The sequence below is a fragment of the Leuresthes tenuis genome, unplaced genomic scaffold (assembly GCF_036924035.1).
Source record: "Leuresthes tenuis unplaced genomic scaffold, fLeuTen1.0.hap1 SCAF_5, whole genome shotgun sequence".
NCBI classification, from domain to species: domain Eukaryota; kingdom Metazoa; phylum Chordata; class Actinopteri; order Atheriniformes; family Atherinopsidae; genus Leuresthes; species Leuresthes tenuis.
Window position 1 is genome coordinate 16,911,651 of NW_027325359.1, and position 27,919 is coordinate 16,939,569.

At 39.9% G+C, this 27,919-nt stretch overlaps 1 protein-coding gene across 1 annotated transcript in view; it reads left to right on the top strand.

The window, feature by feature from the left end:
• Nucleotides 1–18,751, top strand: part of cspg4 (chondroitin sulfate proteoglycan 4) — a 62,575-nt gene extending 43,824 nt beyond the window's left edge. The window contains exons 6-11 of the mRNA XM_072386283.1: nucleotides 2,873–3,049; nucleotides 8,910–9,108; nucleotides 9,541–9,672; nucleotides 10,741–10,901; nucleotides 13,728–13,911; nucleotides 14,659–18,751. Of these exons, the coding sequence (XP_072242384.1) occupies nucleotides 2,873–3,049; nucleotides 8,910–9,108; nucleotides 9,541–9,672; nucleotides 10,741–10,901; nucleotides 13,728–13,911; nucleotides 14,659–16,448 (2,643 nt within the window). The 3' untranslated portion in view covers nucleotides 16,449–18,751. The remainder of the gene's footprint in view (nucleotides 1–2,872; nucleotides 3,050–8,909; nucleotides 9,109–9,540; nucleotides 9,673–10,740; nucleotides 10,902–13,727; nucleotides 13,912–14,658) is intronic.
• Nucleotides 18,752–27,919: the final 9,168 nt, after the last annotated feature.

Sequence of the window (27,919 nt, forward strand, 5' to 3'; positions counted from 1 at the left end):
TCAGACAATAAAGCCATGAGCACATGCAGCAACATGAAACACTTTGTTCTTATACACCTTTGCTTTAATCTGGTTTAGCTCTCTCTGTTAGCTCCAAAGTCCACACTGCAACATTACCGAATATGTAATTAGTAAGCCTCTGTACTACATATTAAAAATGTCTGAAATGCAGTTATCTCACAGAGCCTGGCATTTGACATAAATAAAAAAACATTTAGGTAAAATAAATCATGCGTCTGGAATTCAACAGCAACACACATTTCAGTCTTTCCCTGACTTGGCCACGTGTCCAAGAACCACCCACTGTTTATTGTCCCAGAAAGCAGACTGATTGTCTGGCTGACTTTCCCTGATCAGTAATGATGATGGGGGTTGTTACTCCAGAGGGATGCCAGTCATATGGGATCTATTTGGCACTTCCTGCAGTGTGAAGCGGGTCCCTTCATCCCAGCTGCCTACTGGCACTTGTCTAGACAAAGTTCTGACTGCCCGTATTTGAGAGAAGAGTTGTGAATGCGCCCAAAGGCATCACAATAAACAAATATGTATTTAAATTTGTAAATCCAAATACAATTACAGGCCGTTGAAATACAGAAGATTCTTAGCAGAGATGTTTTTCCTTTGTATGCAGAATCAACTGAGTTGGCTTAGCCCAGTCACAGGTCCTGTTTTCCATCTAGTTTGCTTGACAAAGGATGATTGATTCCTTTTATGCGTCTGTTTTTTCTCAAGGCTTTGTCCAAACAAGAGGTGCTTCTCTTTGTTACTGTGCTGGAGAGCCACTCTAAACTCTGAAAAGCTATATCATGTCATCTGCATCTACAATAGTAGATTTCTATTTTTCTAGATATCTTTATGTTTAAATAAATCATTTTGGCATTCACCTTTATCTACTGTCATGCCTAAGACATGATGATGGTTAGCTTAGTCTAACATATAAACTTAGCCTAAGATAAAATCTATAAGCAAGAGGAACCAGCTGGCTCAAGTCAGTGCAAAACATCAATAACTTATAAGTAAACTCGCCTGCAAATCTATATCCCACAACAAGGTGATATTTTGTTTGTGAGTAAATTCATGCACAAGACTAGACTTTATGCAAAGCTAGGCTAACTGTCTCTTGGCTAATTTGGCATACAATATTTAACAAGCAGACTAGTGAGTAGTATTTATCTTCTCATAACTCCAGGCAGTGAAAAAGCAGATTTATAGACTGCTTTTAACAACAAAGTGGGATGTAAAAAAATGCAGCAATGAATTGTGTCTGGCAAACTCAACAGGTCACTCTTCTCAGTACCTGCTTTCAGTAATTAAATGATCACAGCTGAGTCATTTGAGTAAATTGGGTTTTGGTGCTACAGCTATTAAATTCAATAAAATTCAATTCAATTAAAAAAAAAACGTTATTTGTCCACAGGGGGCTATTAAAGGCACACAAGGCAGTTGTACATAAGCCACATGGAAAAGTTAAAGATAAATGTAGTGCAATACATAATATTTATACATAATGTTGAACTACAAGGCATATCAGGTCCTCACCAGCAAACTAGTGCTGCATTCTATAAAGTTAGGGTTTCAAACGAAACTCATGTTGAAAATTCACAATAGAGGTCATAGTGGGCTGATTTAGGTTCATTTAAGTTCTGTTTCCAAAATTAATGGCTCCTACATTTACTTTAATGCAACCAGCACCATCTATTTGTTTCCTACTGAGTGGAACATGCTCGCCTGTTGCAGTTTACAACACAGGCTTGCTTCTATGAATATGCGTTTTCCAAAGTTCTTCCAGAGCCACAAATTACATTAGATTGACTTTTCACAGACTGAGTAATAATCAGAGTGGCTATTAAAGTGATTGATGCGACTAAGATGTTTCCCCATATTTAGAACCTAACACCAGGGAAAATCCTACTGATTAAACAAATATTCTATTGAAGCATTGGATATGGAAAGTGCAGTGCGAGTGAAAAGTTTCTGACCCTTTCTTGCTATTTTTAGCATTTTGTTATCTGTTATTTTCACACTTCAATTGGAAAACAGCATTCAACAATGTGGTTTTCAAAAGAATTCACTCTTTGATGTGACATTATTAACTGAGCTTTGGTGCTTGCTTTTATAAATCTGGGGTTCTTGAAGGTTTTTTTTCACAACTAGACATTTACCAAAATGATTATGAAAATGATTAAAAAGGCAGCCACTCCTTGAAGTGGTAAAACCCAATTGTTATTGCCCAACAGCTGAGGAGCCACCATTATTCTATAAGAGGGTTTAAGAAACAGACTTCCTTGACAAGCCAAGCTTTACTGAGCTGCTCCATCCTGAAGGAGGTCTTTGGCATTTTAGCATTGCCATGCTGAACCTAACCGGACAAAAAAACAAGGAAGTCCGTGCCAGCTTTATTAAATCAAAACCTCCCCATGTTACAGCTTTCTGTGAGGTTTGGGGTGTTTTTATACGAGTCTTTGAGCATAACAGTGAGAAAACTTTGGAGATAAACAACTATTTCCTCTAATTTTGTTGCTTTCTTGTTACAATGGAAGCAACGTCTCATTCTGGAGTGTGTGCTGTGTCTTATTCGCTATTTCTCATTCTGCAGTAGAATCACAAACAAGAACCCATCACCTCCACTCACTATTTGTACTTTACAGTATAACTACTGTGAAACTGTCATCTTAATGTTTTATTGCTCTGATTTAAGAGCTTTTTACCTGAAAATGACCTCAGCAGACACAGTCATTTTGTTATCAGTCAGTTTGTTTGATATTTGATATTTTAGGTGTCCCCTGTTTTTCCCCTGGTTTTAAGATGGATCCTAACTCTGAGGTTTAATACACAGTTGAGTGACAACTGGATGTTTTTTTGTCTCCTGCAGGTAAAACAGGGAAATATTTTCTACATGCATGACAGCACCGAGACCACAGAGGACAGTTTTACTCTCAGTGCCTCAGCTTATGAGTATGAGCGCCGCAGCCTTCCTGTCACCATCACAGTTACCATCATACCAGTCAACGACGAGGCGCCAAAACTGGCACGCAACACTGGGCTGGAGGTAAAGCGTTTCTCTTTGACAGTGCATTAGCTGTTAATGTAAATGCTAAATGAACTGTAAATGTTGCTGTATATGACACTATCATACCTATCATATGTACACAAGAAAGAAACTTTCTTGCAATGATTCAAAACACTGGGGAAAGTGTCTTACAGAGGAAACTGGAGAAATGCCTTCCTTCCCGTAACGGTTTATTGCAGATTTCCACTGTGCATTTATCTGCTTTATAATTGCAGTAGGGTGAGAATGTTACATGTGTTTGTACATGTGTACAACAAAAGAAAGAACAGCAAATTCATGGTTTTATTACAACTGGTGAGATCCTGAGCTGTTCAAAGGAGGTCAACAGACCTCTTGTTCTTCATGCTTTAGCTGAGATTCAGTGTTTTGTTTCGAACAGACTAGAGTGAGATTTGAGTCACGTATGTCACGTGATTATGAAGGAGAAGGGATTCCCTGCTACAAACAGGCAGAATTTCAGTTATATAGTATCTTTGTGCTTTTTAGTGTGGTTCCAGAATTGTTAAAATGTCAGGTTGGACACGAGCAGGCAGGTTGAAAAAATTCTCCCTGCATCCTAAAGATATATATACTCACTGACCACTTACTTGGAATGCCTGTAAAGTCTGATTCAGGCCAATACAACAGCTCTGCCAAACGCTCCTCTCTTATAAAGCTTCTGTGTTTTCCCTTTTTGTTTGTGTCGAAAAAAGGCAGTAATTCTACTTTAAGTTCATAAAAAGGTCATGGCGGATTGTGCTGGTGCATTGGACTCCTTTACATTTACATGGGTTCCTCATATTCTACCACTGTTTACTGTATGTATGCTAATGTGGTGGCCGCATATTTGGCAAACTCTCAAAATGATTTGCGTCAGTCGTGAAGGAGAAGTTTTGAAGACTCAAAAAGTCGACTGTGCTGTAAGAGAAGTCAGGCAGTTGGAAAAGCCAGCAGTAATCAGCTCACAGGACTGGAAACCAACTGTGTCATTCAGCCCTCCCTGCTCTGCCTGCGGCTCCTCGTCTCCCTGGCAACCCGTATTTTTGGAAAACCAAGATGGTCGACGAGACCGCGGCTTTCTGGCAGAGTGAGGGGCGGCATCCTATCCCTGTGACTCCTCTGCAGCGCCTGCAGAATGTAACATAATAATATGTGGATGTCTAACCCACACAGCCGGGGCTGGCCCAGCGGCGCTTGGATTGATTTAAAGCAGGAAGTGCGTGTGTGTAGTGACCTCTGTAGCAGATGATCAGACACGATGACTTGCATGGTTGTGATCAGGCTCTGCTCAAGCTTACTAGTTTGGCCCAGTGTATAGGATACAGCTGGTCTTGAAAGAGTTTGCACTCATGTCTGCTTTCCCTTGTCTTTGCTATCATTCTATATATCTGTCTATCTATTTATCTTGCATGCTACTTATTTCCTTTATTAAGAATGATATTTTTGTGTTATTTCTCATCAACAAACAAACCATGTTACACGGTTGCAGACAGAATGGAACAGCACTACTGTTGTCTTTCTTGTCTATTTCTTTCCTGTAGTCTGTCCAGCTTTAGCTCCCACTCCCAGGTATAGAGTTCCAAACCCACTGATGCTTCTTGTCCTCAACTCAGTCAAGATTTTGAATGCCTGAGCAGTTTGTGACACGGTCTTAGACCCTCAGAGTCTCAAACAGTTGGTGTCTTGTTGAGTCACTGGCAAACTAAGTCATTTGCCTATGGCAGCTACTTCATTAGAGCCTCAAAATGAAATATCAGGCATTGTGTCCAATCAAATTGGATCTGCAATCTATCCTCTTAGATGCTAAATGCATTGATTGTTATATAAACCATCAATTTGCAAGGCCATTTTCCAGAATACCTGCCCTAGTTTGTGTAGCATCTCCAAGGTGGAGAGTGGGCTAATGTGGCCATCTAGTGTGAGAAGCTGGGGACTGCACTGTAGAGACATCTTTCATTTTAAATAAACTTTGTTTATTGTGTGAGTTTTAGCATATCATAATGAGTGATGCAGACATGGTCATCACAAGACTGGAGGGTTGGGGGTGGGCATCATTCCACAGAAACTGCATGTCAGTGGTCCTCACCTGAAATGTATGAGGCATTGTGTCAGTCCCAGATGTGGTCATACTCTCTGTCATCAAATGTTAAGCTTCTAAAAGGAAATGTTTTTTCAATTTGCAACAGTGACAGCATGTGTTGAACATGACTCTTCATTACATAATTCCCAAATCCAAGTAGAAATATGTTATTCCTTTTAGTGAGAACACATGATGTATCCGGATGTGGTTTAAGTTACTGAGCACATGTAACCAGAAGAAAAAAACCCTGCTCTCTGAAAATTCCTTTTAGATCAACAGGAAAGTTTCTCGTGTATCTGCACGCTCAGAACTTGCTGCTTGTGCCTGAGGTTCCTCGGATTAGCATTAACCTTGGAAAAGCTACCCCACCCCCTTAACACACACACACACATACACACACATTATAAACTATGTTTGCAAACTAAGTGTTTTGACTTCTCTCCTTGAAGAAACGGGCTTCAAATATAAAGCTCGAGGCTTTTTAGAAACCTGGCTAATGTCTTATTAACGCAAACCAACTCTTAACATAAGATGTTGGATATTGCCAGGAGCTTGTCCTTAGATTTGGAACATCATTAGCTCTGTTAGTTTGGTAGGGAAAAATATAGTTGGGTACTGTGGCAATAGTTGTTGTACTATTTTGCAAATTACTGCTGAGATACCGGCTATGTGGGTGGTGCTATTACCAGCTGAGTCACCTCTGCATACTGCACCATGTGTGGAGTAACCAGAAGGACTACCCCTCTTATCTGAAGGCTTCTGCAAGGAGAGGATAAAGAAGCGGTGCGCATCGAGCGGCTGTCTTGTCCAGGGTGCACAGGGGATGGTGGGTGTTCCGCTTGAAGGCAAACAAGACCCACTTCCAGCCTTTTGAGCAGAGCCCAGAATTGACTAAGACTGTTTGGGTTAGTCTCCACTCCCCCGATGTTGGTGTGGCCCCTGAATAAACTGTCAGGCTGTGCCTTAGAAGAAAACAGCCCTGAGGAGACGGATATCCTCCAAAGCCTGATATCACATGATATCTCTGCAGATTTTAAGAGTAGGGCAGATAAAATGCCACCTTGTTTGTTGATGTAGGCTGATAGGATGCTGTGGTCAGTTCAATCTAAAATATTCTTCCACATATTCTTGCTCATCCAGAAAGGTTATAGAGGAATCAGACACATGAGAGGTTGTCATCTGGAGCATCATTTGGAGATTCAAACTCAACTTTTTTAAACACTTGCTCAGGCCTCCCACCATCTGTGAATCTAAGTAGGCTTTGCTCCCTTGCTCTCCACACCCTGTCACACAAGACAGCCCAGCAAGCATTTGAATAACTATATTCAGTGTTAAACAGGCTTAAGTAGATGTGTAGGTATACTAATTTAGAGACTGTTGAAACTAAAATGTAGCATAGACACCTAAATAAAAGTGGCTTAATTTAAAAGTGGATGTCTAGACATCTTTTCACCTGCAAACTACCAAGTTAGAGTTCATCCTGACTGGTCAAACCTGCATGTATTCCAGCGCCAAGAAGTGCTCAACACTCACAATGACATACCCACATTGCTATGTGGCTGTCCTGGAGATTTCACAGCACAACCAGTGGTCATGTGTGTTAATAATATACTATATGTCATACTAATAATCCATCTTATTGCATGTTGTGTTTTTCTATGTACTGAAACTCTATTTAGACAAACTCTGGTTATCGTTACATATTTACCTTTTTCTGCCACCATGCAGTCATTGTAAATACTCAGTGTAGCTTCAGGGTTTTTCATGTGAACAACAACAGGACTATTTATTTCACTTCCTCCCAAACCCTACTTGTCTTTGAACTGGTCCCCTGTTATAAAAGTTACCATTAGAGTGGAACAAAGATACAATCTTGCAGTAAAAATAAAATCACAGAGTCTGTAATGATGGATTACTGCTTTGAAGTGTTGACGTTGTGTGTCGCTGGGATGGAGCTTTGATGGAGTGTGAAACCAAACGGGATGTTTTATGCAGTGGACTGTAAGGCAACTAAATTATACACTTCACAGTGCATTTGTTACATTGGACAAGTCACGAAGAGGCTGAAATAACAGAAATGTCATAAAGGACTTGAAAAGACAACACTTTTTGCAGCTTCACAGCAGCTCCAGACAGAACCAATTTAAGTCACTGTGAAGGGGTGAATGTGTTTCATTTGAGCATACAGCAGAAATGATGATTGGTCTTTTGGTCTACTATTTTATTAAAAACTAAAATAACAGTACAATTACTTGATTTATTTTCACTAATGCCCAGAAATGTTTGGCAGGATATCTCATCAACAAATAGATTGTCTTAAAATATGGTAAAAAGCATTCTGGTCCCTTCAGAATAGGCAATCCCTTAAGTTTTATTTCAAGTTCAGAGCTTTTTTTAATGACTGAACTGAAGACAATCCCAGCATCCTCTGCTTTCTATATGCTAACACACTGAACTAAGGTGGAAACGATAAACATGGACCTGCTGAAAATGCTAAACAATAAATTGCTAATTTGTGAGCTTGTTAGCATTTAGCTTTGAGCTAAACATTGTCTCACAGTCACTTGCCTGACAGCTGCTTTATAATGTCATTATAAATAATTCATTAATCTTATTTACTCTAAATTGTGAGTGTGATAAAATATCTGGATTATATGTCATTTTACACCTCTATCGTAGATAATTAGGCTATAAATAGTACTTACAAGCTAATGCTGATGTATTTTCAAATTCCCATGAAAAACTGGGCTAATGAAGGAAAAGGTTTTGATAGGAAAGTTATAATAATCAAAAAAAGAAATTACATTTTGTGAAATTTAGGCATCATTAATAAACATACTGGCTTAAGAAAAGTGGTCGGCGTTAATCTGCATAAAGAAATCTTTCAGGGGAATAGTAGAGATATTTATTTTTTTCTCTGGTGCGGTGTCCTCATTAGATCTGAATGCTTTAAGTTTTGACATACTGCTTCTAGACTTGCTCAACAGCTCTTTGTTAATATAGTTATTCATTTAATCACAACCTAGAAAATCATATTAATCTTTTAAGAGTCAAAGTAGGGCTTGGGACAGATGTAAATAAGGCAATCGTAGGGAAACTGGCCACAAAACAAAATAATAATGACAGTAATTATGTGTGTAATGGATAATATGTTTTGTAAATGGAACATTCACCTCTAAATATAATTGGATCTCAGTGAGTGGCACTTGAAGCCCTGAAATCCTAGACTGAGGTATTTCCTCTCTTCTTCCTCCTGCCAGAAGCTACTCACACTGTATCCAGAGTGTGGAGGAAGAAGGAGAGGTATTGGAGGGTGAATGGCTCTCTAAATCGATATCTACCTCATACTGCAGGGTACCCTCAGCTTACTCTCCCAACTGATTTCAGCTATTTAAGAATGTCTTTCTCAGGATCTGGCCCATTTCTTTCAATTAATGCTTCTTTCAGCGGGCCGACCATTAGAAGTCCATTAGAGGCCCTCCACCCAAGGAGAGTCATTCAGCCTGCACTGCTGTGCTCCATCTTCTGATAACAGGAGCAGTTAGACTGCTGCGGAGGAATAATTAACCTTTTAAATTGTTAATTTAGAGGTAGTTGTTTATAAGATGAGCTGCCTTTTGTTTATGTACTTTATTTCTTTACTTAAGTGCTTTGTATGTATCCAGCTTTATCTGTCTGTCAAAATACAAATATATATATCTACATATATATCTTGGGTAATCTGTGGAGTCTTCTCATCTCTGTGTTTCTCTGTCTCCTCCTGTCTTTGATATTTTGCAGGTTCTTGCCGGCGAGGAGGCTGATATCACCTCCAGCATGCTGAGCACAGAGGATGCTGATACACCCACAGAAGAGCTGGTTTACCACGTTGAAATTCCAATCAATGGGATGGTCGCACTGAAAGAGAAACCAGAGAAGGGCATCCTAAATTTCACACAGGCGCAGATAAACAAAGGGGAGGTCATTTTCATTCACAAGGGTGAGGCAACTTTAAATGAGAGGGCAGGAGTTCAGTGTTCAGTCACAGTAAATAATCCATCATCAATTTTTAGTATAACATTCATTAGTCAGTTATCTTCAACCCTGGACTTTAACTCACTTGAACACAAGTTTCTCTAAGCAGTTTCAATACTTTATAAAGTAGTCAGTGGTTGCTGTTACTGATTGATATACCTTCTAAACTGCCCTAAAGACATATTGTGACAATGTTGTGATTTATTGATAAGTAAGTGTATTCTTTTTTCATCACGGCTCCAAATGTATAGAGTAATGTATAGGCTCCTTATTACACCAATATTATTGCATCAATAATATTTTGATTATATATTGAAGTTTAGGAATGAGGAAAAAAGAAACTGAGAGCTATGGATTCAACCAAAAGGATGATCACTAACAAACTAACCTCTTCCAGGTGAGGAGTCGGGTGGTTTCAGTTTCACCGTGAACGACGGAGAGCACACGTCTCCTCTCTACCAGTTTGTCATTACAGCAAGGCCTCTCACCATCACCATGGTAAAGCAGGAGGAACTCATTCTGTTTCCAGGTAAGTTGCCAACATTCTTCGGATTTTGAGTCATCAGGGGACGAATGTGCAGTCACTTGTGGTTACACGCAAGTGATGCTTTGAATGAATGAGCGCTGTCTGTGGTGGGTGAGCCTGAAGTTTTCTATGTGTAAGCTATGAGCCACTCACTTGGAATTGTAGCAAATCATGTCTAACATTTATAGAAATGCCATCACTTTTTTCCACACCTGTCGCGTTTCAATCTTGTGCAGCTATTATCTGTTTATTGTGCAGATGGCTAATGAACAAAGCCTATTTTTCTTCATATGTCTAGTGGTGAAAAAAACACATCAAGTAAACACATTTAGTCCTTCCATGAACCATAAGTGACATGACCCATGAATCATGAGAATCAATAGTAAAGAAATAAAAAGCCCTTCCTTTTTCACACAAATTTAATTAATTTAATGTAATTAACAGCAATACAAATTATTTTTGTAGAGACTCGTGCAATCCAGTACAGCTTCTCTGCTATAAAGATAAAGATGATGATATCTACACTGTTCAGTTTTTACACTGTTATGCGTTTTAGCACAAAGATCACAGCTGGTAATTGACATGTTGACTTGAATTTCAGTTATACCTAAAATGCACTCTGTTTATCTTAGGTACTTTTAAGACTGAAGTTGTTGAGATTGGATTTGAGTTTATGTAATATGTGCTAAACAGCAGCCCCCTGTGGCCGTAAGTGGTAATTACAGCACAATGACAATTCCCTGAATTTCCCTGAATGTCTCCATGATTGTTTTGAGACAATCACTTTAAAAGATGTCTGTCATACTTATGTGAAACATTTGTAACTGTGATGTAACAGCAGCACAAGTAGAGTCCAGAGGTTTGCAAACTAACTAATGTCTTTTGTATTGTCTATACTTATTGGGAGAGTGTAAACTCTAAGCTTGAATCTGCCATTGATACTTGAATGTACCTAATTCAAGAGTAGTGCATTTTATTTCTTGAGATTTTGACTTTTTCATCTTTATAAGTCACCCAGTTGTTCAGATGTCCTGGTGTCTTTAAACAGTGCTCGTGTGTGTTCTTTCACAGGAACCAGGCAGCCCATCACAAGCGCCCATCTGGGGGCTGAAACCAATGAGGACGGGAATGAGATCAACTTCTTACTTGTTCGTCCACCTCGCTTAGGAAGACTGATCCTGGCAAATGACAGGAACCAGTACGAGGAGATTTCCCAGTTCTCACAATCACAGGTATTTCTTCCAGACTTGAAGCTAAATGGATTTCTGTTTAAAGAGATTTAGCTCATTTTCACAAAAATATTCTCCTACATTAATATTTAATGAAGATAAAGGTAACTGCAATACCTTTAACAGAACTATTACAACAGTAAAATCATTAAACGTATTGAAACTAAACTATCTAATTATTAACTCATTCTTATTTAAAAAAAATCCTTAATTTAATTACTTGCATTAGGTGGGTATTGAAAAAATTCAATTATTTTGCATTTTGTTGGCACAGTAATATCTAAATTGATAGCGAGCTTGTACCACTAAGCAATAGCATCTGTAAAAGGCACCACATAAGAATATACTGTGTAATGCCCTTCTGATGTGTTAATCCTTTTAACCTGAACTGTTGCTTTAGGATCAAACTTCGCTGTTCCATGAAATGACTTCAGTCGAAAGAGAGACTTTGAATGGCATCAAAGCAATAGGAAAGCTGACTCATTTTGAACTAAACCAGGTGTAATTTAGTGTTTGTTAACGTGGTAGAAAATTTGTCCTTCCCACACCAACAATGGTGATTTTTATTCAAACAAGTTCAAAGGAACGAGTGACCTACACCTAATATCGTGGTTTGTATACTGTTTTCTTCTATCAGTCTGAATGAGATACTGCTGACTTTTGCTGTCCTTAATCTAGTGCTATTATTATCAAAGCATTAAATAAACCCTTTCCATAGAGAGGGCAGATCGTATTGATTGAAACAACTTATTTTCCCCTATATAATATGTGTTATTATTCATATAAATTTTGATTTAAGGACTTGTTAAAACCTTGCATGTCCACGCTCTTCAATGTTGTCAAAAAAAATAATAGATTAAACTTGCAGCTTATTTTTTTCTGATAATTACTTCAAGGAGCTAAAGGGGACATTCTTGATAATTAGATATAACTGAATATAAATAATATACATCATAGATAATGATACTCAAAGCTTATCAGCTTATCCAACTGAAACCCTGCCCGTTGACAAATAATTCCATAAGTCATGAGGGATCAACATTTTCATCTCCTTCCAAGTTCTTTGATGTAGTCTTTCATACACAAAGCTATGAGTGTGTTCCTCTTCCATACCAGCAGAGGTTGCTATTTAAAACATCACATTGTGGTTCTTGGATGGAAGCCATGCATGTGACATGTGACTGTACTCAGTTACTCCTGGCGAAGCCCCACTGAGTGGTAAAAAAAACTACGTATCTAAGACTAGGGCAAAGCTGCTGTGCAAACAACTGATTTAGGAAGAAGTCACAGATTTTTTTGGAGCAAATTAAAAAGTCTAAAAAGTAAAGAGAAGAGAGCGAAATGGATTTTAGAGAAAGCCGTTATTATTGGATTCAATAAGAAATTGACTGAACATTCAAAGATTGCTCCAAATATTTTCAGATTACGTTTATTTTTGTCATTTTGATTGTTGGTTAAATCAACCTAAGTTTACAAGTCAATTGTGTTTTTTGTGGGTTTTTTAATCACTGCATGACTCTGCTCATATATAAGTTGAGCTGCATCATGGATTCTACACAATAATTCCTTCCAAACTCAAAGTTTTAACTATAAGAGTTTGAATGAAATAAGAACTGTTGGTACAAACCTGTTGATGCTCAGCCAGAATGTTGACTGGGGTCTTTATTACATTAATATTACCAACAAATATTACCAACAAATTGTACTGTGAAGGACAACTAGACATTAAAACTTTGAGGTAGGTATATCAGGAACCCCATTTTCTGGCCAGATGTTAACAGTCATGGTCCACAGTTTCTTTGGTAGGTCACAGAGATCCTGGTTGAGACCAATAACCTTTCATTTAGGATGATATTCATTTGTACTCCCATTCCCATGACTGATTAAATTAGCAAATGTCCAGATTCCAAGGGGAAAACAAACTGATTATCAGCATAGCCTTTAAAGGATTTGTTTTTCAGGATACAGTAGCTGACAGTTTGGTACGCAACTGCCAAGGCTGTAGCTGATTCAAGGCCGCCTGTTCATTTCCATCCCTGACATCTGACTGTGCTTGGATGAGCAAACTGCTCTGTTTAGAATGTGACAGAAAATCTAACACTAAGCTGAGCTGAAAACACGATTTGACTTTCTCGGTAGTGTGGGTCTGAGTGTGCACACATGTTCAGTCCTGTACATTTATGTCTCTGTGTCTGTTTGTGCTTGCTTTTTTCTAAGGGAACATATCCAAAATAATTTCAAGCCCAAAACTCAAAAAAGAAAAATGATTTTAACTTGACAGGGTTTAGAGTTCGATGAAAACGAGACAATCTTTTTTTTTTTTAATTACAGATTAAGGTTGTTCACAGCCTGATGTCGCACAAAAGTTGGTGTGTGTAAAACATGGAGGAAGAGTTAAGTTTAGAACTCCCTGTTGCCTCATCCCAGTTCATAGGACCAATGCTGAAGCCACTTGAGCTGCTATTTATGACTGTGACACTCATAACTTGCCATCAAAGAAGGCCAGTATTTGTCTATACAGTCACTCAGGTCAAAATAATATCAAGAGACCGATGGAGAAACTTACTATAAATGTTACGTGTCTCTTGACAAAATATTATCACATTGTTGACCACATTTTGCAAGATTCAGTTGGAATAAAAACTAAATAATCAAAGTACAGTATATATATCTGCTGAGACAGACTGTGTTCTGAAATATTCTCATCAGTCATTTAAGTGACTTTAAAAGGGTAAGAAATGCAAATTGCCAGTTAGTTATCATATTGAATGTTGTTTTTATTGTAAATGGCTCACCATCTTCTAATCTTGTCTCTCCTGGTGCTCACAGCTGGAATCAGGAGTGGTCTACTATGAGCACCAGATGCCTACTGAGCCTTTCTGGGTGGTGAGGGACTTCATGGAGTTCATTCTGTCATCCCACCCGGCTACGGACGTCCGTCACCTCCTGCCCATCACCGTCTCTTATTTTGCTGCTCACAGCAACATCTCCTCACAGCTGTGGAAGAACAAAGGTAAATGACAAAATTACACAGCAACACGACGATATTGGAAGAATATTGTCAATTACATGATCCTTCCAAAAGACCTTTATTATAGATGAGCACTAATAACCACTGTCACTAATTCAACTCAAACATCACAACTGTATAAACACATCTGCTGCTGTCAGTATGCAGAGATGAAAAATACCCTTAAAAGAGGTCTCCAAATGTTTTATTCATACACAGTATTGTTTAAAATTTGCCATAAATCTAAAGTTGGAGTCATACAAATTACATATTGTTTAGAGTTTGATCATATATTTAACCAAAAATCAATATTTTGAGTACAAAACACATAATGAATATTATCATAGTTATTTCAATCAGATTATATAATGTAATTTTGTCGCAGTGTTATTTACTAGACACGCTCCTCAATCAGTTCTATATCAAATATTTAATGCAACCTGTTAATGAAGATCCATTTGAAGGATGTTTCTTTGTGCAGACACAAGCTAACCTTGACAAAAGGAAAAAGTCTGCTTAAAACTCCACTGATCCTTTTCTGTCTTATCCTAATTAGAATATTTTTATTTACTGTATCCAAATAGTACCAGATCTGCTTCTGTTGCCGATACAACAACAAGCCTCCTGCTGCATCTATATCTGCAAATGTGCCAACAGCTAACTGCAGTGTCCAGTGGGATGTTGAGTATATTTTGAAAATGAATTGGATGAAATTTCAGATTTGTGTTTGTTTTTATTGTTTCTGCTCAGGTCTGGACATTGTCCAGGGCCAGAGGAAAACCATTGACGGTTCAATTCTTGACGCCTCCAATCTTCTGGCGAGTCTGCCGGAAGCACAGCAAAGTGATGTTGATGTGGAATTTGAGATTAAGCGTTTCCCCGATCATGGTCGTATCACCCTGGGCGGTCAGGACCTGCCCCGTAAAGCACCATCCTTCATGCAGGAAGATGTGTCTCAAGGAAAGGTGGAATATCTTCATGACGACTCAGGGGCCACCCATGACAGCTTCTCTTTCAGGGCCCGTCTAAAGTCTGAGGGTCATAGTCTGGCCTCACCTGCTGAATCTGTGGTCCTGGAGGAGGTCTTCTATGTCTCTATCAAACGGCGAGGTTCTGAGCCCCCTGAACTAGTCACTACAGATATGCTTCTGGAGGTTCTCCAAGGCTCTATGACCATCTTGACCAAGAATCATCTTAACACTCAAGATGAAGACAGTCCACCAGATGAGGTGCGCTTTAAGGTCACCAAAGCACCTAACAATGGTGAACTGGTTGACTCACTCACAATGGATCCCCTCTCAGAGTTCACACAAGAGATGGTTAATCGTGGACAGGTGGGCTTCAACAGCGATGGCAGTCTTGCAGACAGCTTTATGGAATACATCTTGTCAGATGGAGAACACCAAACAGAGCCATATACGCTACACATTGGCGTCCTAGCTCACACCCTGCTGCTCAACAAAGTCCCTGAGATCAAAGTGAAGCAGGGCGACGATGAGACCCTGATTACTGAAGAGATGTTGAGGGCCACTACAGGAGGCCCTGCTGAGGAGGAGATCCTTTACAAAATCACAAGTGTTCCAAAGTATGCAGCTGTGATGGTAGACCGACAGCCCACATCTGCCTTTACCCAGAAACAGATCAAAGAAGGCAGAGTCAGTGTCCGGTTTGTCAAGTCCACTTCACCTCGAGACAGTGTTTCATTCACAGCCCGCAGCCGGGCTGCTAATGTCTCCTCTGTCCTCAACATCACTGTGCAGCCTTTGGCCAACATTGCCCAGGGTCCTCTATTGCCCAAGGGAGCACTTCTCCAACTAGACAGAAAACTGCTGGATGCCACTCCACTGGGTAACAAGACCAGAACCTCCCCCACGTTCACAATCATCCAGCAGCCGAGAGGGGCTCGTTTTGTGAGGTATGGGGGGCATGGTGCAGGTCAGCAAGTGGACTCATTCAATCAGAAGGACCTGGATGAGGGTCGTGTAGCTATGGAAATCTTAGATAATGCCTCAGGATCACAAGGTGATGCTATTCAGGATGAAGCTCACTTCCTGCTCAAAGCCCACGGGGTCCCTCCTGCAGAATGTGTGCTTTCCTTCCAGACAGGTCCATACAACTCTTCTGGAACTTACCCAGCCACTCTGTTAAGGATTCCCTCAGATGTCAAAAACTGGCCTGTTGGGGATGTCATCACCACTTCACCACCTGGCTCTACCCCCCACGGAAAACCCCATGTTACCCGTCGCAGCAGCTTCTGGTCTATTCTCATCCCCATTTTGGTGGTCCTCCTCCTCTTACTGCTGGCAGCCGTCTTGGCCTACTATTTGATCCGTAAAAACAAGACTGGCAAACATAACGTCCAGACAGCAACATCCAAGCCCAAAAATGGAGAGGTGGCCGGCACAGAAACCTTTCGCAAAACTGACCCAGCCAATAACATCCCCATGTCCAATGTGGAGTCCAAAGACACAGACCCTGAGTTGTTGCAGCACTGTCGGACAACAAACCCGGCCTTGAAAAAGAATCAGTACTGGGTTTGAAACACTTTGAGATAGGACACAGTGGGAGGTGGCTCCTCAAGTGTTTGAAAATCTCATCAAATGATTCCTCTCAGTATTAAAGACCTCTTGCCACAGCAGTCTAAATGAATCACTTTTTGTACTTATCTCAGCACAACTGTGGACAAACTCTCAGGCAAGGAAACACTGAACACTTATTGGCGAAGAAAAGGCTGTTTCTTATCTTAGGAGTCTCGTGCCATGACTATTTATTTCAATTTTATCATTCCTCTTTGTGAAAGGGCACAAATGAAGACATAAACATGCCAAGTGTTTGCAACAAAGTATTTTGGCAGTGCTCTATTGTATTCAGTGTTTTATTTTAGGGAAATATTAATCACCCAAGTGGATAGGTAATTTAGAATCTCGGTCATAGTTTATTTCAGTTTTTTGGTCATCAGGAAAGTTGATAAGATGAGGACAGAGTGCCTCTTTGGTTTCTGTTTATTTTTAATGTTTTAGATGTACCTTCGTATGTCGTTTCTCAGGGCTAAATTCAGTAACATCGAGAGAACATTTACTCTTTAATTGAGCGATAGATAGCAAGATGGACACCACTTTCATGCCTGTGTGTACGTCTTATTGCAACCAATATATCACTGTTCAACTTTTTAAATGAAACTACAGGCTACTGTTTCCCTTGTTTTCAGTATGTATGCTTAGCTAAGTTAAGCTAAGCTAAGCAAAGTTGAGCTAATGCTCATCTAGCTGTAGCCCCATACTAACACACAGCTATGAGTGTTAGAAATTTCAGACTGAATGAGTTAGCTAGTTTGAGGTCTGTATGTAAAGAAACACAACTGAATAAAACTGTCTTAAAACTGAATAAAAAATAAATAATCACAGAGTTGAAAATGAGATCCTTAATTTAACAACTTGCGCAGATTTGACTGAGTTTAGCTCGGAGTCACGGCATCATCTGTCATATGTTAATATTTCTGCATGCTTCCAAAGTGCTTGTAAATATCCACTGAACTGGCACAGCACTGACCGCATAACTACACAGTTGACAGTCTGTCGACCACAGGCAGGACGTTAGTTCAGAAATGTTGGTCTTTAACACATTCTAACTGGCTGACAGACTGAAGTGAGGTAATCTCAAACTGAAGTTTCCATTTCCCAAGTCTGCAATTAAGAGTTCATAAAAACTTACTGGTGCAGGGCTAAGAATAATGAATGAAATGCTTTGCTGGTTAGACTGTGTCAATTTAAAGTGATACTAATAGAGTATAAGTTTTCAAAGCTATTTTTCTTTTTAGAAGCATTCCATATGTAAGCTGAATATACAGACTGTCGTTTAATGAATCATTAGATTTAAAAAAAGATTATTTTTAAGCTTGTTTAGCATATTAAAGCTAAGAAGAGTGCTTCTGTAAATTACAATCATCCTTCTTCGATGGCTTTGTTTAATCACTCTTGCCTCTGATGGTTAAGTTATCTGATTTTAGATTGCTGAAAGTACTAAGATGAAGTACACAATGACAAAATCAGAAAACTTTATTGGTCCACTATATAAAAGAGACTGAAGCTAAAGCTTTTCTAAGAAGTGTTTGACTTGTTGCTGTACATTTTTTTTCGATACTGTATGCCGGTGTTGCCTTATTTTTCACTGGTTAGATATTGACTATACAATGTTTTTCACAGTAATCACCCTCTTTGATCTTCTATTTTTGTAATCTTATGTAGGTATAGGTTGAACTTTTTGCAGACAACACAGAGCTCAGGAAATTATGGGTTTCAGGAGACTGTGTATTTCCGGTGACACTATCTCTTACAGATAGCTGAAATAAAAGATTTCTCCCTCAGGATATCACATCCTCCTTGCTATATGTGTAAATAATGTGTTTTCAAGGAAGATTTGACAGCCTGATTAATATTTTGAAAAGTATATATGAATATGTCTTTATACCATGTTTTACAATGAAAGTCCATGCAACAACATTTCATTAAACTGATCAGCTAGGACATGTGTGTGTCTGTGTGTGTGTGCAGGTGGCTTTCACTTTTAGGCTTCTGCTTCATTGCAGCGTTTCGTCACCACCGCTTCTCATTTTCATTATTTATTACTACTGTCAAATCCTATTCATCAGTTCATATTCGATTTACATGTATTTTGTTGTGGTTGTTGTTGTTTTGTGTTTGTTTGTTTTTCTTTTGCAGTTGCCTTTAACTTGAAAAGGTAACTGGAAATGATTGGTTTCTGGAACAAGTGCTGCTTTAAAGCTGCAGTTTGTCTCTGAGTTTGTTTTGGGCACTTATGGAAATAAAACGTTCATGCATCAAAACTTGTCTTCACGTTTAATATGTGAGTTATATTCATCTCTGCAGCTATGACTATACCTTTCAACATTACATGAAATACAAATTTTGAAAAAAAGAAAAGACTAGAATGAAATTACATTCCTTCTGAGTTTCCTCTGAGGGTGTCTTATGCATCTGTTATCAAATGTCTTTCTTTTTACCTCATAAAATACATGAAGTGAGTCATAATATAATCCAGTTGTTTGGATGCACCACAAACGTTTGTGCCTGTTTTAATTCACCAGTGAAACATTTTTTTAAAAAATCATTCATTTTACATTAATCTGTGCCAAGAGAATGACTAATAAAAAATACTTTTTTTTTCTAAAGGAAATGTGTTCCACGATAAACACGGTGTGCTGTTTATGTTCCAGTTCTTATGGAGAAACTGTTATAAGTCTTTTTGGCCACCAGAGGACATTACAGTGCAAACAGCTCTTGAGGAAGCAGGAACGGCCCTTGAACTTGTCGACATTTAAGGCTGCCTCTCCAGACGTCATTCTTTCCAGTGAATGGCCTTTTGCTTTCAGAGTTTCTCTCAGCTTATTACATTTTCTCTGTTCTCTTGTCTTTCTCTGCTGTCTCTGGCTTGCCATCGGTCCACCCGCACTGTGCTTCAACAGCTCATCCTGCAGGTTTCATAAGCTGCTTGGCACAGCTGTTCCTCCACATGTGTCTGCTTAGATCATTGTCTCTGATCAGTGCTGTGCTGTGGATGACTAGTCTCCAGTTGAATGTATTTTGAAATGGATAGAACAAGTTTGCCGGATTCTGGTGTGTTTAAAAAGAAGCAAAACAAATCTATTTTCAAAAAGTGTCTTCTCGGAACTTGGAGCATTCCTTAAGCATGAGTCTGAGATCCAGTTTCACTCAAAACTCACAACAATGTGGATTGTCCTGTTTTGAGCAAAACTCTTTGGAAATGGAAATTAAAGTTGAGCATTCGTTTGTCTGAACCTGTCTTAAAAGTCACACGATTTGTCACTTGCTGATGTCTGAAATGTAAAAAGTGGAAAAGTATCTGGTGTAAAAAAAAACATTAGTGGCAGTGTGTGAAAAACGAGAAAGACTCGATGTATAAGACTTGAGAGCATTGCTAACATGAAATAGAAATCTAATGAGACAAGCAGCTTTCATACAATCACAATGTGTGTGCTGGATATATTTTGAAAAAGCTTCAATGTAGATGTGTTTCTTTATTTGACCTGACCAAAACAAAAAAATATGAATCAAACAAATATGTAAAACAGGGGATCCTTTGCAATACAGTTTTTGATTAAAGTAAGTACTGGAATATCTAGGGGTCATGTTCCCATATGATTCTCTTGTCCCTCCTAGCCAGGAGTTTCTAGCTCTCCCCCCTTCTCTACATTAATATCTGTTCCCATAACAAGAGTGGCTTCAGGTGTTCACTCACCCAAGCCTGAAATACAGCGCTTCTCAACCACATGACCCAGTTATGCAGTTAGTCTCGTTCCAGCCTTTTCCTGAAAGTTCACATTATGCTCTGTCTGACCCTGCCTGTACTCTGCTCTTAGCTATCCACAACCTGGCCCTTGCCACAAACCACGTCTGACTAAGATGCAGTTTAGCTTCCCCCAGGCCTGTCCCCTTGCTGACTGGCTATCTTCGTCCCTCTGCTTGCCTGAATCATCTTTCCCCCCAGTCTCAGACCAAACTCTCTTGCTCTGCAATCGTCAGTCAACCAAGTCACCAGCTGGTAATAAATATCCTTGTTAACCTTTCCTCTCAGCCTCTGTTTGACACATACGTGTTCACCACTCTATAATGCAAACATTAATGACAATAATGACTAATAACAGCCTATGGCGTTGCCCTGTTGAGTTACAATCCACTGGGAGGATTTCTTGTTTGGGTGATCATTTGTGCTGCAGCCAAAAATGCAAACCGGAAGACAAACAATACATGAGTTTGAAGAGAAAATCCTTTCGTCTGCCTACGCTGAACGAACATGTCCCAGTCCCACAGATGCTGATGCATATCAGAGCAAGATGTTTCTGGGCAACCACAGCATTCTCAGACTCCTGATTTGAAGTGAGACGTGTTCGTCGAGAGAACGAGCTGCTGATTGGCAGATGTTATCTGGTGTGAGTGATTCCTCCTTTACCCTACGGGAATGAAAACACTCTCAAGCAGAGAGGAAAAAAACATTCTTGAGATGCCATGACAATAAACGGCTGAACTCTTCAACTCTGACAGTCGACGCCTTGACAAACCGCGGCGTCAGATTTGAGCTCGCTCTGGTTGTTTACACAGTTTCAGGGCACAAACACAGCTTAATCAAGTTGTGGAATCGACAAAACCTGCCAGAAAACGCAATGTGCTTCATTATCAATCAAAACGTGGCAACATTTCCTAGATAGGTCAAATAGGGGGGCGGGGGTTCCCTCTTAGATGGCCTTTGTTTCTTTATATCCAAAGCTTCTGGCAATTAAGTCAGCATTACTTCCAGCCTCTTTGACTTTAAGGATTTTAGCCCGCTTGTTAACCTTCGATGTGAGTTTATGCCGGGTTGTGCTGATGTTGGCTTTGCCTCTAACAGACTGGCTCTGAGTCAGCTTCAGCACAAGTAACATGTCTGTTTACTCTGGACTTCCCTCTGATACATGATCTACACACTCGTACACCCTTCGGCAAACAGCAAGTGGTACCCGAGACAAACCTCCTAACCTGTATGCTGTTCCCACCTTCCCCTGACATCTCTCACTTCAGCGCAGAAAGTCACGAGCTGAAAATAAAACCTGCACGCCAGAGCGGTGCATCAGTGCTGTCAGATTGAACCCTTGACTGTTTCGACTCCCCTCTGGTTGATGTGGCTGTCCTGTCTGCTCTCATTTTGGTAGCAGGTTGTTGGTATCAAGCTTTGGAGTTGCTGTACTTCGTTTGTCGGGGATCTCTTGTCAATCAAACAGTGAGGTAGAATCTTTCAGCTTTTTCAGTTATGAGTGTTATATAAATAAAAAGAAAAAGGACCACAGATGGAGCATATCTAAGATTTAAGCTGGGCGGATTCCATCAGTGGGCATCTCAATGGCTATGAGTTATTTTACCATGTATGGTTTTAACTCTGGGTACTGAGAGCGGATCAGTCCCTGCAGATCTTGAAATCCTCCTAGGTTGTACTCAACAAAAAATTAACAAATATTCTTTTGGGACTGTTGAGAGATGAGCAGGGCCTCAAATTTCATTCTGAATCCAAACAGAAGCTCATCCAAATATCAAAGAAAGGAAGTGATGCACCGTCTCTTCCTGGCTTTCGTCAGTATTCCAGAGTTTAAGATGAAAAGGTCTTTTTGGACCTGTGAAAGTAACTCAGCATCCAACAAATTAAAGTTCCTTTAAATGACACAGGAAAAGTGTTATGCTCTTCATGGGCACTTTAAGGAAACATAACCTTAAAGATTCACACTGAAAACATGAGCAGACAGTCCGCATTCACACGCAGCCATCTGAGAGGGTTGGAGGTGGGTCCCCGGGGCCATATGTTGGGGTCAGGAGAGCAGTGCAATGTGCAGGGGCTGGGGCCGGGGTGCGAGTCAAACAGCCCTGTTGAAGCAGTTGGTCATGAGAGAAGAAAGGGCCTTCAGTCTGGAGGACACACAGAGGCAGCTGGAAGCTTTTTGTTCCTCTGTGAACAGCCTGCTGCCCTCTGTACAGTGTGTGGTGTGACACTAAACTGTGTTTATACTAGATAGCAAAACTTCCTACATCATTTATGTTACCGTGTTATGCTTTTTGTCTGTGCCATAATACAATACTCTCTTTTTGAAGGTTGAACAACTGTGCATGGATAGCAGCAGATTTAAGGTGGAGTTTCACTTTAAGTTTAATGCTTAATTGCTGTACAGGAATTCTTATGAAGACTGTCTTCTTCCCAAAATCAACCCCATGCGTTTTTGTTTATGCAGGCGAAAATGATTTAAAATCGAGTTCAAGGCAGTGGTGGAGTGCACGTTATAAGTGGGTCTACAGAGTCCCAGTGGAAAACACCAACTTCTAAATTTCTTCTGATATGCATCAGATTCAGAAATGTGTCACAAATGTGCCTTATCTCCGCCTCTCTGGCTGGTAGCACCACTCATTTTATACAGATTTTTACTTTCTGATGTCCACACATTGCCGGCCCATTTTGAGGATTTTTTAGTAATCTTTAGGTGTTTATCCCTTGCTTAATGCACCACTAAAAAATACAAAGAAAAACTGGGACAGAAATCAAAGAGTATACCCACTTCTTTGGGTAGCACTATACCGCCGGTTCAATAAATAACACAACCTCTGATGCTGATGAGGCCAGCAATGACCGTGGCGTAGAACCAGGGTAACAAGTCCCCCAATCAAAACAGTTATGTAGGTCATTTGGCTGTATCCTTAAATATGACACAGGATGGTTTCCTGTAAAGTACTGCCCTTATGAGCTGTAGGAGGAAAAAAAGACTCACATGATGTTTCCACATCAGAACAGATGTCATTCTTACGTGTTTTCATTAATAAGCCACACAGTCCTCATAGGAAGCAGGAAGGCAGGTGGACTCAGCTACGAGCACTACGATACACTTTCATATGACAAGTGACTATTTTCCTCCTGAGATCATTCAGTCAATGTCAGAACTCAGAACAGAACACTTTACTCAAACATTTTTTTATTTCCTGGTTGAGATTAGGCAACAACATTTTTGGTTAGGGTTAGGAAACTACTATTTTGAACTTAGTAGGTCTGATTTCTAACCCTAATGCGAGGGATATTATTGCCTAAACCCAGCGAGGAAGAGAGAAAGTGTGGTCAAAACGTGTTGTTACATTGAAACGTCACCAAGGCAACGAGTGAAATGGATTCCATTAAGGTGAATGTGGCATTGTTAAGAAAAGGATCTATTTTAGTCCTTACTATGATCATTTTCTAACTCTAACCAGGTGGTGTTGAGGCTTAAATCTAACCAGGAACCAGGAAGTGTTGTCAGTGAAGTGTGGCTGGACGTATATCAGTCTTTGAAGCTGCTGTGTTGTTTTTGACTGTCCTAACAAAAAAGGTAAACTATCCGTCCATCTATAATCATCCTCATGATTATCTAAAGCTCATATCAGCATGGCAGCAACTGCATGTCTTAACTTTCATTCAGCTGATTTCACAACCTGTCAGATCTTTTCTGTCAGTGGAAATCTCATGTTAGTTGACTACTGAATAACATAAAATGAAGAAGATGATGGATGGACAGAAAGGATGGAAAACCGCTCATGATAAACTTATGAAACTGTTATGACTCATTGTAATATTTTCTGTGAAATCTAAAAAAAACTGTAAGCCCCTTTCTGTACCATGAGCGCTACATTCCAGTCACAGTGGGCTGCAGCTTATACTGTGTAATTAGATTTAACTTTTTGTAGGGAGGCTCTTATAATCCAGCCTTAGCATCAGGGAGCATGTTTTGCGGCTATTAGTTTGAAGTTTGCTTGAAGTCTTCAAAGGAGAGTCTATCTACAGCATGTTCTCATGAATTCTTTGGTTCCCAGTTCAGTGTTAAATACACATTAACCAGACAGAGTTAGTTCATTTTAATGTTGCCATTACTGACAGGAACAACAAAGCAAACAAGAAAAAGTGGAGTTCAGGGGGGTTAAAGGAAGAATTTCTAAATAATCTGGCAACAAGATGATACTCAAGAGATTCAAGAGCAAGTCCGCTACAGCTATCTATTTTACAAAATTTTATTGATCTCGTTTAAGTCATCCCCAGACTACCGATGAACCCCCACTTGTAGAGAAACCCCTCCATATTGCCTTGACTTGACTCTGAGGTCGTTGCCAGGCTTATTTGGTTTTGTGGCCCTGGGGGGGAACAGAGGATTCCTCACATCCAGCACTGAGCAACACTACCACCCTGCCCCATGTGAAAGAAATGCACTGTGGTCACTTTGCTTTGTTACTCCCACAGGCTGGAACACTATTGTCATGGAAATCTCTGTTTTGTTTTGTGCGCGTGAGTGTGTGTGCATATTTCTGAATTACCCTGCAGTGGGGTGGGATAGACTGCAAGAACAAGCCAAGAACAACCGTAGCAAAGCTCTGATATTGCCTCCCACCCTCTTTTCACCCTCTCTCCAACCTAACCTCATCTTCTTACCCTCCTTCAGCACCCCTCACCTTTCATCGTTATCCCCTCTTCCATCTCTGTGTCCTCAAAGAAGAGAGCCCAAGACCCTGGATCAGGCAGGAAATCACTGGGGTGGACTCATCACCCCTCCCTAAAAATCTGGAGGGGGTCAAGCCTCCAGATCTGGGTTGTGTAATAGGGTGGAACTCTCCCTGCACAGTTTAATGCTGCTACACGCAACAAGAGGCAACATTTTAATGCACACATGCACGAAAAAGTTGTAAAAAGTTGTTTTTTTTGACTCGTTGAAAAAAAGCAAACATTTTCCACACAGTAAGGATCTTTTTCAAGCTGGCTTGCTTTCATTTGAACAATTTGCCAAACATTAAGGCCTTGTTATTCTCAGGTGGGTTTGAGATTAAGGCTGAGCAAGTTCTCTTCGTTTATGTTGGAGAATGAGTGCACCAAATTGTAACATGACCAGAAGACGTGTGGTCCTGAGGTGGCCCTGAATGAAGGAGGGTGAGGCGGTGGCCAGATCCACATGGGCTGGAGTCCGACACACACACACACAGATGTGGTATGCAGGACCTGACGAGGAAGTTATTTTAAGGGAGAGCCCTTCTGGAAATTCACTCAGCGCTGTCTGCCTCCAGTGCTTTTCATTACCAATGTTGTTCAGCAGTCCACCCCAGGAACACGGTGAAACATACACTTTGTTTCACATTTAGCCTCTATACCCCCCCAGAATAGATTTGTAATGGGGTGTTTAAAATGTGCCTAAAGTATATTCTCACAGCTGTAAGATCTATTTGTCAATTGTGAGATAACAGGCATAGGTTTATTGTTTGCTTGTTTTTTTTGTTTTTCACAAGCTACATTTCCTTCCAAAGTACACATAAACAGTAGATGTTTATGTATGGTGAGATGAGCCATTTCTCATATTAAGGATCACTACATCAAGGCAATCATAGTTTTGTCGCTGACTAATATATCTGCAAATATTTCAGGATGTTGTGCATCCCTTAAAACAAACAGAATGAGTGTAAACTGTTTCAATAATATAGCATGTCCAAAAAAAGGTTTCTCGTGGCACAACCTACCACATGTATGGGGTAAATTGAGCATAGGAGTGGGGTAAGTTGAGCCTAATCCCTACTCCCCCCCCAGTGAGACAGTGCACAGACGTTACATTTTAGAGGACAAACTCATTTCTAATTAGACTACAAAAATGTATTTCTCACATCAAGCATCAAATACCTGTCCATCACTGATGCCAGCTTATCAAAGAACAGAGTGACATTGTGTTCAATGAAGGCCTTGGCCCTTGCCAAGGATGTGGCCTCTGGTGACAGATGTTGTCGGTTTTTGAACAGCTCAAGCAAATCCACTCCTGGAAAAAAGTTGTCTTGACAATGACGCCAATAATATTTTTCTACTAACATATCAATTGAGTTTGCTTGAATTTTCTTAGGTTTGCTAGCTGGCTGGTTGGCAGCAATTCTGGGAGAGAATAACTAGTTTAAAGATCAGCAATACCTTGGTTCTCGAAAAAACAATAAAGAATGTGATTTACAGAGTTATTAACTTAGCTGTTTTAAGGCAACTTAATCTCTTGAATCACATCAATAGCGATGACTTGAATTACTATGACAAAACATATCATTCATACTTTAGCAAGCTTCTTTTTATTATTTTTAGTTTGAAACTAAACTAAGAGAGTTACTGACTAAAGAGAGAGTCAGTAACAGAAATCTTGCTTTTCAGCTTACAGACACGTGAGCTAACTATTGATCAGTACTTTGCCAACAGAGTTCATAGTTCCTTTGGAATTGAGCTGAACTGAACTCCATGCAGATTGAAATCCTGCACATCGCTGAATATCCTGAGGAGTTCACAAACCAGGCTCTGTGTCTATGACCTCCAAATAGAATTTTAGATTTCTGTTTGTCAGAAGACAGTTTTTCATATCACCTCATTTGATCTTCACAGTTTTTTCTTTGCAACCTCAGTAGAGTTTAAGTTTACTTAGTTTTTCACCCTTTTATCCTTGAGCCTTGATATAGTTATCTCCTGCAATGATATAATGTACCAAACATAAAAACGTTTTTTTTAGTCACTGCATGCAAAAGCGTTATTCTCCAATTTCTTAATTTTGTCCCCACAGTCTCACAGAGTGTGAGGGGAAAAAATCATTCTACATTGGAAGTGTGCCAGGAAAAAAAGGATTTGCTTTTCAAAAAGAAAAGAAAACCTTAGTTTGTCAGTGAATATATAGGCAAAAACTAGGCCTGATGGAGTGGTGGGTTCTAGACAGACAAGTCAAGCACATGGTTATTTGGCCACCGTGACAGTGGCCAAATAACTGCGTTTTCTCAGGTGAAGACCTCCATACCAGACTTGAAGCACAATTGCGGCAATGTTATGGTTTGAGATTACTCCACTTTTTCAGGATCCTGGCAGCTTGCTGTTATTGATTCATCTGTAAATATAGTAATAATATGATAGTGTGACCTGAAAATGGACCTTTCAACACAGGATCCTAAAAATCCACCTTGAACTGACTAAGAAAAAAAGAAAGCAGAAGAAGGAAATGGAGAGACATAGAATGGCAAATTAAAGCACTGATTTGACTATCTCTAAAAAATACTGAAGGGAGGAAGTGCAACATAATTAATTTTCCTTACCCACAGTATCCTCTTTAGGGTCTCGGGGGGGGGGCGAAGCTTACTCTTGCCCTCATTGAGCAAGAGCTAATATACACTTTTGACAGATCGCCAGTCCATCACAGGACCAACACGGAGGAAAACGGGCCAAACAACCATGCACACTCAAATCCACTCTTATGGTCATTTTAGAATCCCCAGTTAACCTAACATTCCTGTTTTTGGTCTAGGAAGCTTGTGTGCCAGGAGAGAACAAGCAATCTCACACAGAGAGGCCACATCTGAGATTTAAACAAGGAAGCTTCTTGCTGTGAGACAACGGTGCTAACTCCACAAATGTGCAACCCAAGTGTGTGCACGAATACTGAAAATATTTT